At 37.4% G+C, this 12498-nt stretch overlaps 2 protein-coding genes across 2 annotated transcripts; one reads left to right on the forward strand and one right to left on the reverse strand.

Annotated features, from left to right (window-relative positions):
- The first annotated feature begins 816 nt into the window (after positions 1 to 816).
- On the forward strand, positions 817 to 7227 carry LOC127082957 (ATP-dependent RNA helicase DEAH12, chloroplastic). Its single transcript, XM_051023187.1, has 3 exons — positions 817 to 1796; positions 2165 to 5300; positions 5891 to 7227. Exons 1-3 carry the CDS (start codon positions 951 to 953, stop codon positions 7102 to 7104), a joined length of 5196 nt encoding a protein of 1731 aa, XP_050879144.1. The 5' UTR covers positions 817 to 950; the 3' UTR covers positions 7105 to 7227.
- Positions 7228 to 7315: 88 nt separating this feature from the next.
- Positions 7316 to 8164, reverse strand: LOC127082958 (uncharacterized). The gene has a single exon (XM_051023188.1). The coding sequence runs from the start codon at positions 8007 to 8009 to the stop codon at positions 7467 to 7469; it is 543 nt and encodes a 180-aa protein (XP_050879145.1). The 5' UTR covers positions 8010 to 8164; the 3' UTR covers positions 7316 to 7466.
- Positions 8165 to 12498: the final 4334 nt, after the last annotated feature.

Here is a 12498-nt window from a genome sequence, read left to right on the forward strand (position 1 = left end):
CGTAATATTTATTAAAAAAATTATTTTGATTATCATTTCATTTTTATAAGTTTGGCCGAATTTACTAATTATAATTTTATTTTAAATACTTTATATTTAATTATAATATCTTTATTTTATTAATTTTTATTTAATTTTATATATAGGAAAAATAAATACATTTAGCAGCCTACACCTACCTACTATTAATATCTGTCTTCTAGTAAGTACAAAAAAGATCAATGTCATAATAGTATTTTTGTAATAATAACATTAAATGCACATAAAATACTCATTTCTCTTTTTTATATTTGAATCGACAAGTTCATATACCTTTATGACTTATAACTGAATTTGAAATAGTACAAATATTTAGCACACAATTCTAAACTCATGAATTTTGAACTATTTGCTACAATTGCATTCATATATTCAAAGACAAATATTTATTCGATCAAGATATCTAATTTAAAATTGATAATTAAAAAAACAAAATATAGTTTTTAAAAACTTTACAATTAAGATCAAACAATTTATAATATTTTTAATAGCGGAAATGCGGCCAAAGTTTAAAAAGAATTTTGGTTTAAATATTTTATTAAAAATTAGTAAATAATTAGTGAATTCATATAAAATATGTTTTTGAAAAAGTAACATTAATAAAAAATATGATTAATATTGATTAATATTGTAACATAATAAAATAGGAAATAGCGCATAATAGGAGAAAATTTAATTTTTGAGAAATGTGCATTTAAAGCAAAAATTGAAAAGGTAAGAAAGTAATCCTAGGGTCACACTACACTACCCAGTGGGATTGAGTAGTAACCAAGAAAAGCGAAACGCTCATTAATATTTAAATTAAATACTATCAAACCTCAAATCACAAATAACACATTCTACTTCTTTTTTTTTGTTTTGTTTTCACTTTTCAATTAGGGTTTTCGCTATTCCCTGATAATCGCTTCGCCATGAAGAAGACTTTTCCGTCCAACCACAACTCCGATTTCAACCGTCAACCACCGTGCCCTGTTTACCGTTACCGGAAACCTGGATTCCACTCTAGCCATAACCACCGTGTTGACCGTCCTCCAGAGCGGAATTCTTCTCACCGTCAACCTAATTTTATACTTAAGCTCCACTTCGGGTGTGGCTCTGTCAACCGGGATGATGTTGAGTGTTTGATAAGCAAATGTAAGCTGAATCCTGATAATTTTTGTTTTTACCCCTGCGATGGTGTTGCTGCTTCGCTGAATTTCATTCAGTGGACAGACGCGCGTGAAGCTGTTGTTTGGTTTTGGGAGTCGCGTCTTGCTGGAGGGCATGATTTCGTGCCGGAGTTGATTTCGAATGTTATGGTGCCTTCTGATAGGGTGGAGCTTGAAGGTCGGCTCAGGAGCCTTTTTGTGAGCCATGTGAAGGAATTGATGGAGGGGAAGGAAGTGCAGAAGTGGGTGGAGGAGTGGGATGGTTTGTCCAAGGAGATTACTCGTCTCAAGAGCTTGTTGGGGAAGCCTTTTCCTGTTAGAGTGCAGCAGCAGCATATTGAGAGAAAGAAAGGGCTTGATGATGACAAGAGTCTGGTTGAGATGAGGTTGAAGGAGTTTGAGTTTGCAATGGAGTCCATTTTACAGCACCTGGAAGAGAGTAACAACGTCGAGGGTGGTGAAGATTTTGTTCCTGTGTTTAGGTTTGATGGAAGTTTTGATTGGAAGAAGATTCACAGCCTCATTGTAAGGGAATGTCGAAGACTTGAAGAAGGGTTGCCCATTTATGCTTATAGACAGGAAATTCTTCAGCAAATACATCATCAACAGGTATCTTTCTATATGTGATTGAAAAAATGTTTTTTTTTTGTAATTTGTTCAACAAAAGATATCTTATGTGTGCTTGAAAGAATGTTAATTTTTTTGGTTGTAATTCGTTCAACAACATGTATCTTCATATGTATGCTTGAAAAATTGTTTTTTTTTGTAATTCGTTCAACAACATGTATCTTCTTGTACGTGCTTGAAAAAATGTTATTTTTTTGTTGTAATTCGTTCATCTGATCATGGGAAGAGATATAAGCTTTTGTATTTGTTGGTTGTGCAACAAAAAAAATATATTTTTTGCCAATGCATACTATTAGTTATGTTGCTTTTCTTAATTTTTGTGGTTGTTCTTATGAGTAGAGTTTGTGCAGATAACTGTGTTGATCGGAGAGACTGGTTCTGGGAAGAGTACTCAAATTGTGCAGTTTCTAGCTGATTCTGGCATTGGGGCTGATGGGTCAATTGTGTGCACCCAACCTCGCAAGATTGCAGCCAAGTCATTGGCTCAAAGGGTGCAGGAGGAAAGTAGTGGATGTTATGAAGAAAATTCAATACAATGTGTTTCTACATTTTCATCCAGTCAGAAGTTTGATTCCAGGATATCATTCATGACAGATCACTGTTTATTGCAGCGGTATATGACCGATAGAAATTTGTCTGGGGTGTCGTGCATTATAGTTGACGAGGCACATGAAAGGAGCTTAAATACAGATCTACTGCTGGCATTGATAAAGAATTTACTTTGTAAGAGGGTTGACTTGCGCCTTATCATTATGTCTGCCACAGCTGATGCAAAACAGCTATCGGATTATTTCTATGGCTGTGGAGTTTTTCATGTACATGGGAGAAACTTCCCGGTAGAGATGAGATATGTTCCTTCTAATTATGCAGACCATTCTGGCCCCGCTGCCGTGGAATCCTATGTTGTTGATGTTGTCAGAATGGCAACAGAGATTCACAAAACAGAGAAGGAAGGAACTATTCTTGCCTTTCTGACCTCACAGGTAGAAGTAGAATGGGCCTGTGAAAAGTTTAAAGTCCCATCTGCTGTTGCTCTGCCCTTGCATGGAAAACTTACATCCGAAGAGCAATTTCATGTTTTCCAGAACTATCCTGGAAAAAGAAAAGTGATATTTTCAACCAATCTTGCAGAGACATCAATTACAATTCCTGGTGTTAAGTATGTCATAGATTCCGGGTTGTTTAAAGATTGCCGATTTGATCCTTGCACTGGGATGAATGTACTTAAGGTTTGCTGGATCAGCCAGAGCTCAGCTAATCAAAGGGCTGGCCGTGCTGGGAGGACTGAGCCTGGCAGGTGCTATAGGATGTACTCAGAAGCTGATTATAATTCTATGGAACTAAATCAAGAACCTGAGATTCGGAGAGTTCATCTTGGTGTAGCAGTTTTGAAGATCCTTGCTTTAGGGGTGAAGAATGTGCAGGATTTTGATTTTGTGGATGCTCCAAGCCCTAGTTCGATTGAGATGGCGATCAGGAATCTAATTCAATTAGGATTCATTAAACTGAACAATGATGTTCATGAGCTAACTTATGAAGGTAGGTACTTGGCAAGAATGGGGATTGAACCTAGGCATGGTAAACTTATTCTTGGCTGTTTCCAACTTGCTCTGGGCAGAGAAGGTGTTGTCCTTGCTGCCATGATGCCCAATGCTAGTAACATATTTTGTAGATTTGGTAATGAAGGTGATAAGCAAAGATCTGATTGTCTCAAAGTGCAATTTTGCCATTCTGATGGTGACCTTTTTACACTTCTCTCTGTGTACAAAGAATGGGAGGCTCTGCCTCAAGAGAGGAGGAATAAGTGGTGTTGGGAAAATAGCATCAATGCTAAATCTATGAGGAGATGCCAAGACACAGTTTTCGAGTTAGAATCTTTTCTAGAGCGTGAACATGGCTTTGTTGTTCCAAGTTACTGGCGTTGGGATCCTCATACACCTTCTGTTCATGATAAGAATATGAAAAAGGTTATACTGGCCTCACTTTCTGAAAATGTAGCCATGTTTTCTGGACGCAATCAACTTGGTTATGAAGTAGCGCAAACTGGACAACATGTTCAACTGCATCCATCTTCTTCCTTGCTCGTGTTTGCTCAGAAGCCTAGTTGGGTGGTTTTCGGTGACCTTCTCTCAGTGTCTAATGAATATCTGGTTTGTGTTAGTGCTGTTGAGTTTCAATCATTATACGACCTTCAACCCCCTCCCTCGTTTGATGTATCCAAGATGGAAGAACGGAAGTTGCAAACTAAGACATTGACTGGTTTTGGCACTATTCTTCTCAAAAGATTTTGTGGGAAATCCAACAGTAATTTGCTTGGTCATGTTTCACGTATTAGGAAAGCTTGTTTGGATGAAAGAATCTTTGTTGAAGTGAAAGTTGACGAGAATCTCATCCAGTTATATGCCGCTTCACACGATATGAATACAGCTACTATGTTGGTGAGTGATGTTTTAGAATACGAGAAAAAGAGGTTACGCACAGAATGTATGGAAAAATGTTTGTATCACGGGTCTGGTTCTGCATCACCTATGGCTTTGTTTGGGTCTGGTGCTGAGATAAAGCATCTGGAACTCGAGAAGCATTCCCTGAGTGTTGATGTGTATCACTCAAACATAAATGCAATTGATGACAAGGAGCTCCTGATGTTTTTTGAAAAGAATACCTCAGGTTCTATATGTGCTGTGTACAAGTTCCAAGGAATGGGGAAGGATCCTCCAGATAGAGAAAAGTGGGGCAAGATAACATTTTTGTCCCCTGATGCTGCCAAAAGAGCCGTTGAGCTGGATGGAGACGAGTTTTGCGGCTCGAACTTGAAAATACTTCCTTCACAATCAGCTATGGGAGGGGATAAAACATTTTTATTTCCTGAAGTTAAAGCAAGAATTTTCTGGCCTCGCAGACTTAGCAGAGGATTTGGCATAGTTATATGTGATAAAAATGATGTCAATTTCATGTTGAGAGATTTTTATAACCTTGCAATTGGAGGGAGGTATGTTCGTTGTGCACCTAGTAATAAGTCAATGGACAGTATTATGATAAGTGGGCTTGACAAAGAGCTTCAAGAAACAGAAATTTTGGATGTACTAAGAAATGCTACAAGTAGAAGGATTCTGGACTTTTTTGTGGTGAGGGGAGAGGCTGTTGGAAATCCACCCTGCAGTGCCTGCGAAGAGGCACTCTTTAAAGTAATTTCCCCCTTAATGCCCAAGGTAGACCCTCATATTAGTTCTTGCCGTGTTCAGGTATTTCCACCTGAGCCAAAGGATTCTTACATGAGAGCTTTAATTAATTTTGATGGAAGATTACATTTAGAAGCAGCTAAAGCTTTGGAAGAAATTGAAGGAAAGGTATTACCCGGATGTCTTTCATGGCAAAAGATAATGTGTGAACAGTTGTTTCATAGCTCCTTGATATTTCCTGCACCAGTGTATCACGTGATTGCGGAACAATTGGAAAAAATACTTGCAAACTTCAACAATTTAAATGGTATTTCATCATTATGCTCATTTTCTTTTATAGATGCTTGTAATTCTTCTGTTGATGTTTTTTCAAAAGCCGAGCCTTTTATTTACATGGCTGCAACTTAATATTCCCCCTAAAAAATGTTGACATTCACCATGTATTTTGTTCAATTGTGTTGTTTCTTCTTTATAAAATAATAACTTATATCCAGTTAAGCTTCAGCAGTATTTTTTTGCACCCCTTCCCTCCCAAAGAAAACAGGTTGGAAAAACGAGAGAAGTGAGCAGTAGTTTTTCTTTTTTTGTTTTTGGTCCCTTATTTTACTTGTTTCTTAGCAGTTGGTGTATTATATGTAAGGATGTGGATTTAAGGCACTAGTTGTTTAAGATGGACACAATTTAAGGGCGTGTACATAGTTACTTTCATTTTGGAATTTCTTGTAAAATGGAAACTAATAATTTTGGTAGCAATTATAAAAAAGGGCCCTGTATTTTGAAGTTGTGTTTTAAGAATATTTCTGTCCAAAATAAATCGCCCTATTTTTGGTTGTTAGTTTCTGTCATGTCATCTATTGCATCTTTTTTGACTGCTGACAATGAATCGTTTTTGGTTAGGTCTTGAGTGGAACCTAAACAGAACTGCTAATGGTTCCCACCGACTGAAGATAACAGCCAATGCCACCAAGACAGTGGCAGAAGTTAGGAGACCTCTGGAAGAACTGTCGAGAGGAAAACTCATTGACCATGGAAGCCTTCCTCCCGCAGCTCTACAACTCATTTTGTCCAGAGAGGGCATTAGTCTTAAATGCTCCATACAGCAAGAGACCAAAACATACATAGTTTTTGACAGGCCCAGCCTGAACTTAAGAATTTTTGGTTCACCAGAAAAGATTGCTTTGGCTCAGCAGAAGTTAATTCAATCCCTACTCTCCCTCCATGAAGAAAAGCAGTTAGTAATCCCTCTGAGAGGGAGGGACCTACCTCCCGACTTGATGAAACAAGTGGTTAAGACTTTTGGGCCAGATCTTCAAGGGCTAAAAGAGAAGGTACCTGGGGCTGATCTCAAACTTAACACACGCCAACAGGCAATTTTTCTCAATGGTAACAAGGAGTTGAAACCAAGAGTAGAGGAAATAACTTTGGAGGTTGCGTGTTCAAGCATTCATTTAGTTGAGAGACTCGACACAGGACCTAGTTGCCCAGTTTGCTTGTGTGAGGTTGAGGATGGATATCAACTTGAAGGCTGTCGTCATTTGTTCTGCCGGTTGTGTCTGGTTGAGCAGTGTGAATCTGCTATAAGAAACCAAGGCAGTTTCCCAATATGTTGTGCTCACACGGGCTGTGGAGATCCTATTCTGCTTACAGATTTCAGAACTCTCCTGTCAAATGACAAGTTAGATGAACTTTTCAGGGCTTCTTTGCGAGCTTTTGTAGCTTCGAGTTCAGGAACTTATAGGTTTTGCCCGTCTCCCGACTGCCCCTCAATTTATCGAGTTGCAGATCCCGACACAGGTAGTGAGCCATTTACTTGCGGAGCATGTTATTCAGACACTTGTACCAAGTGCCACTTGGAGTATCATCCATTCGTTTCATGCGAGAGATACCGGGAGCTTAAAGATGACCCAGAGATCACATCTCTGAGGGAGTGGTGTAAAGGGAAAGAACAAGTCAAGAGCTGCTCTGCTTGTGGGCAAATAATTGAAAAGGTTGATGGGTGCAATCACATTGAGTGCAAGTGCGGAAAACATGTCTGCTGGGTTTGCTTGGAAATATTTTTAGAAAGTGATGAATGTTATGATCATATGAGAACTATACACTTATCCATATAAATTGCTATTTGTGTGGTGATTGTAAGTTTAGTATAGTGGTATATAATATTATGTGCATAGGCGTTGGAAAATGCAAAGATGTGAACTAATGTATATATAATAGCAGTTCTGCACTACTCTGTACCCATCTTGTACACGAGATTTCTGTAATATAAGTTTGCATCATTTGGGTCCTTTTCGACTGTTCATATCATTAAATTTATTAAGACACTTCAAGTTATACTACTAAAATGGCATTACTGTTGCACAGATTAGCAATCATGTTGCAGTAAATAAACAAAAACAGATAATGATACAAAAATTTGTATATGCAGATTGTCTTTCTTTCATGTATCAACTACATATCTGCAATATCAGCAGGACTAGTAACCCCAAGCAAGGGCAGTGGCAACCCCAATTCCCAATGAAAAAATCAAAGCCAGAACCCATGAGACACTAACTGTTTCTTCATGGGGTAATCCTACAGCCTCCTCCTCTGCAGGCATCAACATTGCTGGCTTTTGCTGCAGGTTCAAAACTTGAAGCTCAAGCAATCTCACCCTTTGGCGACAAGCAAACAACTGCATGGCCTCTTCCAACAAAGCAACAGAGAGACCATCCTTTTCTTTGTTTAGGATAGCCGCCATCTTTTTTGCCTCTCTAGCGCGTATTTGAGATGCTTTCAGTGCCTTAAGAAGCTCTCTTTTATCCTTTTCGTCATCATCATTTTCGAGCTGGTGTATGCTATCTCGCCCTTTTTCTCTACCTGAAATATTACAGACCTTATTCATAGATAATATCACCGTTTTATCTGAACCCAGAAAAACCTTGGAAGGTGGAGGAAGATCACAGTTCTGCATAAGGTCAAACCCTACAGACTTATGAGAAACTTTGAAACCCATAATCTTCTTTTGTTGGCCACCCATTAAAAATCCAATTTTTTTATGATGAATGATGAAATTGTAGGCTTTAAAGGAAAATATGCATGTTGAGTTGTGGAAGGGAAAAAAGTGGTAGGTTTTGGACTTGGTGGTTGTGTGGGATCATTGAATTCATAGAAGAAAACTTGATGAAGAGGCAGTAATTTTTCTGATTAGGAATTAGTTTGCTCTCTAAGTAACTCTGATTTTGATGCTTCAAGAAATACCTTGCTTGCAAGTTTGGATCAATGCAATTTAGAGAGATTCCAACCTCATTATAAAATTAACACCATGTCACATGTTTTCATCCTTTCACCCTCATTTTTCTTTACTTTTAATTCATAAAAATGATGAAATAATTTGATCAGGTGCTGTGTATTTGAAAAATTGAACCAAAATTTGTTAATTGACTGACTTAGCCTTTGGTCAGATTACAAAAAATCATATCTATTTTTATTTAAAGCAAAATTATATCTATTTAATTTATCATTGAAAATGTCAATTTAATGATATAATATTGAGTGTATAATAAGTTTTTGAAGATGGATACCACTGGGAATGAATGATTTAGAATTAAGATATAAAGGGGAAATAAGGAAATTCTTTTTTGTTTTACTAAAGTTTTACACAATCATCTATTCGATCACATCTTATCATTATACTACTTTTTGTTCTTCTTCTTTTCCATACAATATCATTATACACTATATTAATATTTATTAAAGGAATATTCCACTTTATTATATTAGATTTTATCTATATTCTTTTTTTTTGAAAAAGTTAAATTTATATATACTCAATTTAAGACTACGCGGTAATTATGAAATATTAACTCATTCAATGGATTTTTTTTAAAATAACTATTTTTTTTTAAAAAAAAATCGAAAATAATAATATTTAAAAAAAAAATATCAAAATAACCACTTTTAAAAGAGGATGCACCAGATAAACTGACGCATCCCCTAAGCTAGCAAAGGAGGCGCCCAAGGCATTGGCGCATGTATTGGGCTCCTCATGAGGAGGCGCCAATAGCATTGGCGCATGCATTGGCCCTCATGAGGAGGCGCCAATGCCCCTGGCGCCTTAGTGGTGCCTTAAGTACAGACGTCAATGCCTATGGCGCCTGCATGTTGTGTCATCTTGGGCGTCGGCCCTCTTGGCGCATGTATTTTATGTCCACTCTGTTAAATACCACGTCTTGGATGCAATATTTTTCACACAAAATCATCCCCTACTATCATATTTTCTCTAATTCAAACCCACTCACCTTCAAGTTTCTGTGTTTTAACCATGTCTGCATACATTCAGAAGCGAAATACCAATGTAATATTTTCCGTCGTTGCGGCTCTGGAACACATGTGTGTTTGCTTTGGCAACTTCATGTCTAATGAATTTCATCGAAGCATCACTGAACAACTGCCCAGATTGCAACACTGAACTCCATTTGGAACGTCGACTCTTAAATAGCGCCTCTAGCCTAAAATATGTTGCCTGCACCAAAGCGGTTATAGGTAGGTTACATATGCCTTTGAAGACAGAGTTCACTGATTCCACAAGATTTGTTGTCATGTGGCCTCAACATTGACCGTTGTTGTATGCCCTAGTCCACTTATCCAATGGAATACTATTGATCTACCGTACTGCATCTTCATTTGACAATCTTATTTCTTTGCGATAGTGTTTGAAAGAAGGTTCTGATAATGCGTAACCTGCATTGACAACCTTCTTCCGCAACGTCTTATCTTTGATTTCCCGCATGAAATTCTGAGCAATATGTCTAATACAGAACACATACGTCGAAGGAGGATTTTGCAGCCATTATCAATGTTATTATTATATGCACTGATGATTGAAGGGTGTCTATCGGAGATCAAACATAAGTTAGGCTGAGGTGCAATGTGCAATCAGAGATTTCTTAGGAAAAAACTCCATCCCTCAGCAGTCTCCCCTTCAACTAGGGCAAAGGCGATTGAAAAAATGTTGTTGTTCCCATCTTGTGCCACTGCCATCAGTAACGTTCCTTTGTATTTCCCATACAACCATGTACCATCAATTTGTATAATTGGTTTACAGAAAGAAAAACCTATGATGCATGGTTGGTATGCCCAAAAGAGACGATGGAATATCCCATTTCCAATAGCATACGTCCTGTCTGGTGTACACGCGGACAATGTTTCCAACTTGCCAATAGTCCCGGGAGCATATTATTTTAGAGCATTTTGGTTGAACGTGGACACAAGCCATTGTATTCTTCTAATCCGTTCACCATCTCCAATTTCTCCCTCTAACCAACTGTACAACGTCCGATTAAGACGTTCAAACGTATCTGTGTTCCAGAGCCGAATCTGTACCGGAGTCGCAACGACAGAAAATATTACATCGGCATTTCGCTTCTGAATGTATGCAGACATGGTTAAAACACAGAAACTTGAAGGTGAGTGGGTTTGAATTAGAGAAAATATGGTAGTAGGGGATGATTTTGTGTGAAAAATATTGCATCCAAGGCGTGGTATTTATACAGAATGGATATAAAATACATGCGCCAAGAGAGCTGGCGCCCAAGATGACACAACATGCAGGCGCCAGATGAATTAACGCCTGCACTTAAGACACCACTAAGGCGACAGGGGCATTGGCGCCTCCTCATGAGGGCCAATGCATGCGCCAATGCTATTGGCGCCTCCTCATGAGGAGTCCAATGCATGCGCCAATGCCTTGGACGCCTCCTTTGCTAGCTTAGGGGATGCACCAGTTCATTTGATACATCCTCTTCTAAAAGGGGTTATTTTGTTTTGTTTTGAAATATTGTTATTTTTGATTTTTTTTTTAAAATGGTTATTTAAAAAAAATTACATTCAATGAGTTATTGTCGGATCATAATTTTCACAAAGAAATGCATTACCCCCACAAAGATAAAAAAGAAAAAGAAAAAGAATATTGAATTGTATTAGTTGCTCAGTTTTAATGATAGACCAAACCAAATATATACTCCAAGAATAGGCAAAAGTGGCTAGAGATAAAAAAAATATCTATCCTACCAATAATAATAATAAAACCGGGAAAAAAATTACGTAATATAATTATGATTAACACCCTCTCATACTAGAATGTATGTCATATATTTTCAGTATGACAGATAAAACTGTAAGGGGACCATGGTGAATGGCTTTAGTAAAGATTAAATGTAACCTGTTTGGACGAGTGAATAGGAAGTAAATGAATAATCATATCTTGAATCTTGTCACGTGAAATAAAAGATCATTCCCTATGTGTATAATTGATCGATTGTTGAAAAAGATGATAATAGAGTTGGTTTGTTGAATACTGAGATCATTGAGAAGAAAAAGAAGCCATCGTGCTTCGCAAGTAGCGTTGATGAAAGCTCGATATTCTACCTCTGAAGATGATCTAGAGACAATGTGATGTTTTTTGCTCTTAAAAAAAAGAAAGAGAGAAGATTCAATGTAGAAGCAAAAACCAGTAGTTGATCGATGTGTTTCAGTGCAAGAACAACCCCAATCAGAATCTGTGAATCCAGTGATGGTTGTTGATGAGTTGGATTTGAAGAGCAGACCTATGACAATTGTAAGTTTGATATATTTCAATATACGTAAAATGACTTGAAAGTGAGTAGCAGTTGGTTTGGATAAAAACTAACTCAACTTGCAAACAACAAAATTAATATCAAGTATTGTATGTGTAAAACACAACAATTTGCCTATAAGACTACGAAATGAAGTAGGATTAGATATCAAAGGTTCAAAATCAGTGCCAATTTTATGACTATGGTCCATTGGTGTTGGAGCAGGTTTGGCACCAAGAAGGCCTGAGTAAATCCATGTCATATTTTCTTTGACATATGAATATGCCATGTTTAGATCGTGCCGCTTTGAAGAAAAAAGATACTTTTAAGTTGCGAAGGTCCTTTATGCTGAATTTTGTATTAAGAACCCGCTTAAGAAAATTAGTTTCACTCATAATGTTACCAGCAATTAAATGACCATCTACTTAAACAAGTACATTAATATAATTATTTTGATAATGCTTTGTAAAGAGAGACTAATCAACATGACATTGAGTATAACCTAAGTTCATGAGGGTGGAGGCGAGTTTATGATTCCATTTTCGTCTTGCTTGTTGTAAGTTATATATAGAACAATTTAATTTACAAATTATGTTCGTGTTAGAAACTTTTAATCCGAGGGGAATTTTCATATAGACCTCTTCATCAAGGTTTTTGTAATTTTGTCGGTTCCCTGATATGCGACATATGTGTGAAACACTATCGATACTTGTTTGTTTTTCTAACCGCTTTTCAGCAGGAGCGAGATTGAAACAAGTGGGGGAGAAACTTCTGCTTCTCTGATAGATTTCAGGTGTGGAGGATTAGTTCAGCATGCTGCTGATTGCAAGAGTGCAGGGTGTTGGACGAGTCAGTGTTATTTCCTGTGTTTGTTGAAGAGGAAGATTTGAAGTTCATATTTGTTTAGTGTGT

Source organism: Lathyrus oleraceus, chromosome 5 (assembly GCF_024323335.1).
Source record: "Lathyrus oleraceus cultivar Zhongwan6 chromosome 5, CAAS_Psat_ZW6_1.0, whole genome shotgun sequence".
Taxonomy (NCBI): domain Eukaryota; kingdom Viridiplantae; phylum Streptophyta; class Magnoliopsida; order Fabales; family Fabaceae; genus Lathyrus; species Lathyrus oleraceus.

Excerpts from the sequence above, each read along its gene's own strand:
- LOC127082957 (XM_051023187.1), top strand. The coding sequence starts at position 951 with ATGAAGAAGACTTTTCCGTCCAACCACAACTCCGATTTCAACCGTCAA. Across the intron at positions 1,797-2,164 it reads AGCAAATACATCATCAACAG|ATAACTGTGTTGATCGGAGA; the intron begins GTATCTTTCTAT and ends GAGTTTGTGCAG. Across the intron at positions 5,301-5,890 it reads AAACTTCAACAATTTAAATG|GTCTTGAGTGGAACCTAAAC; the intron begins GTATTTCATCAT and ends GTTTTTGGTTAG.
- LOC127082958 (XM_051023188.1), bottom strand. The coding sequence starts at position 8,009 with ATGGGTGGCCAACAAAAGAAGATTATGGGTTTCAAAGTTTCTCATAAG.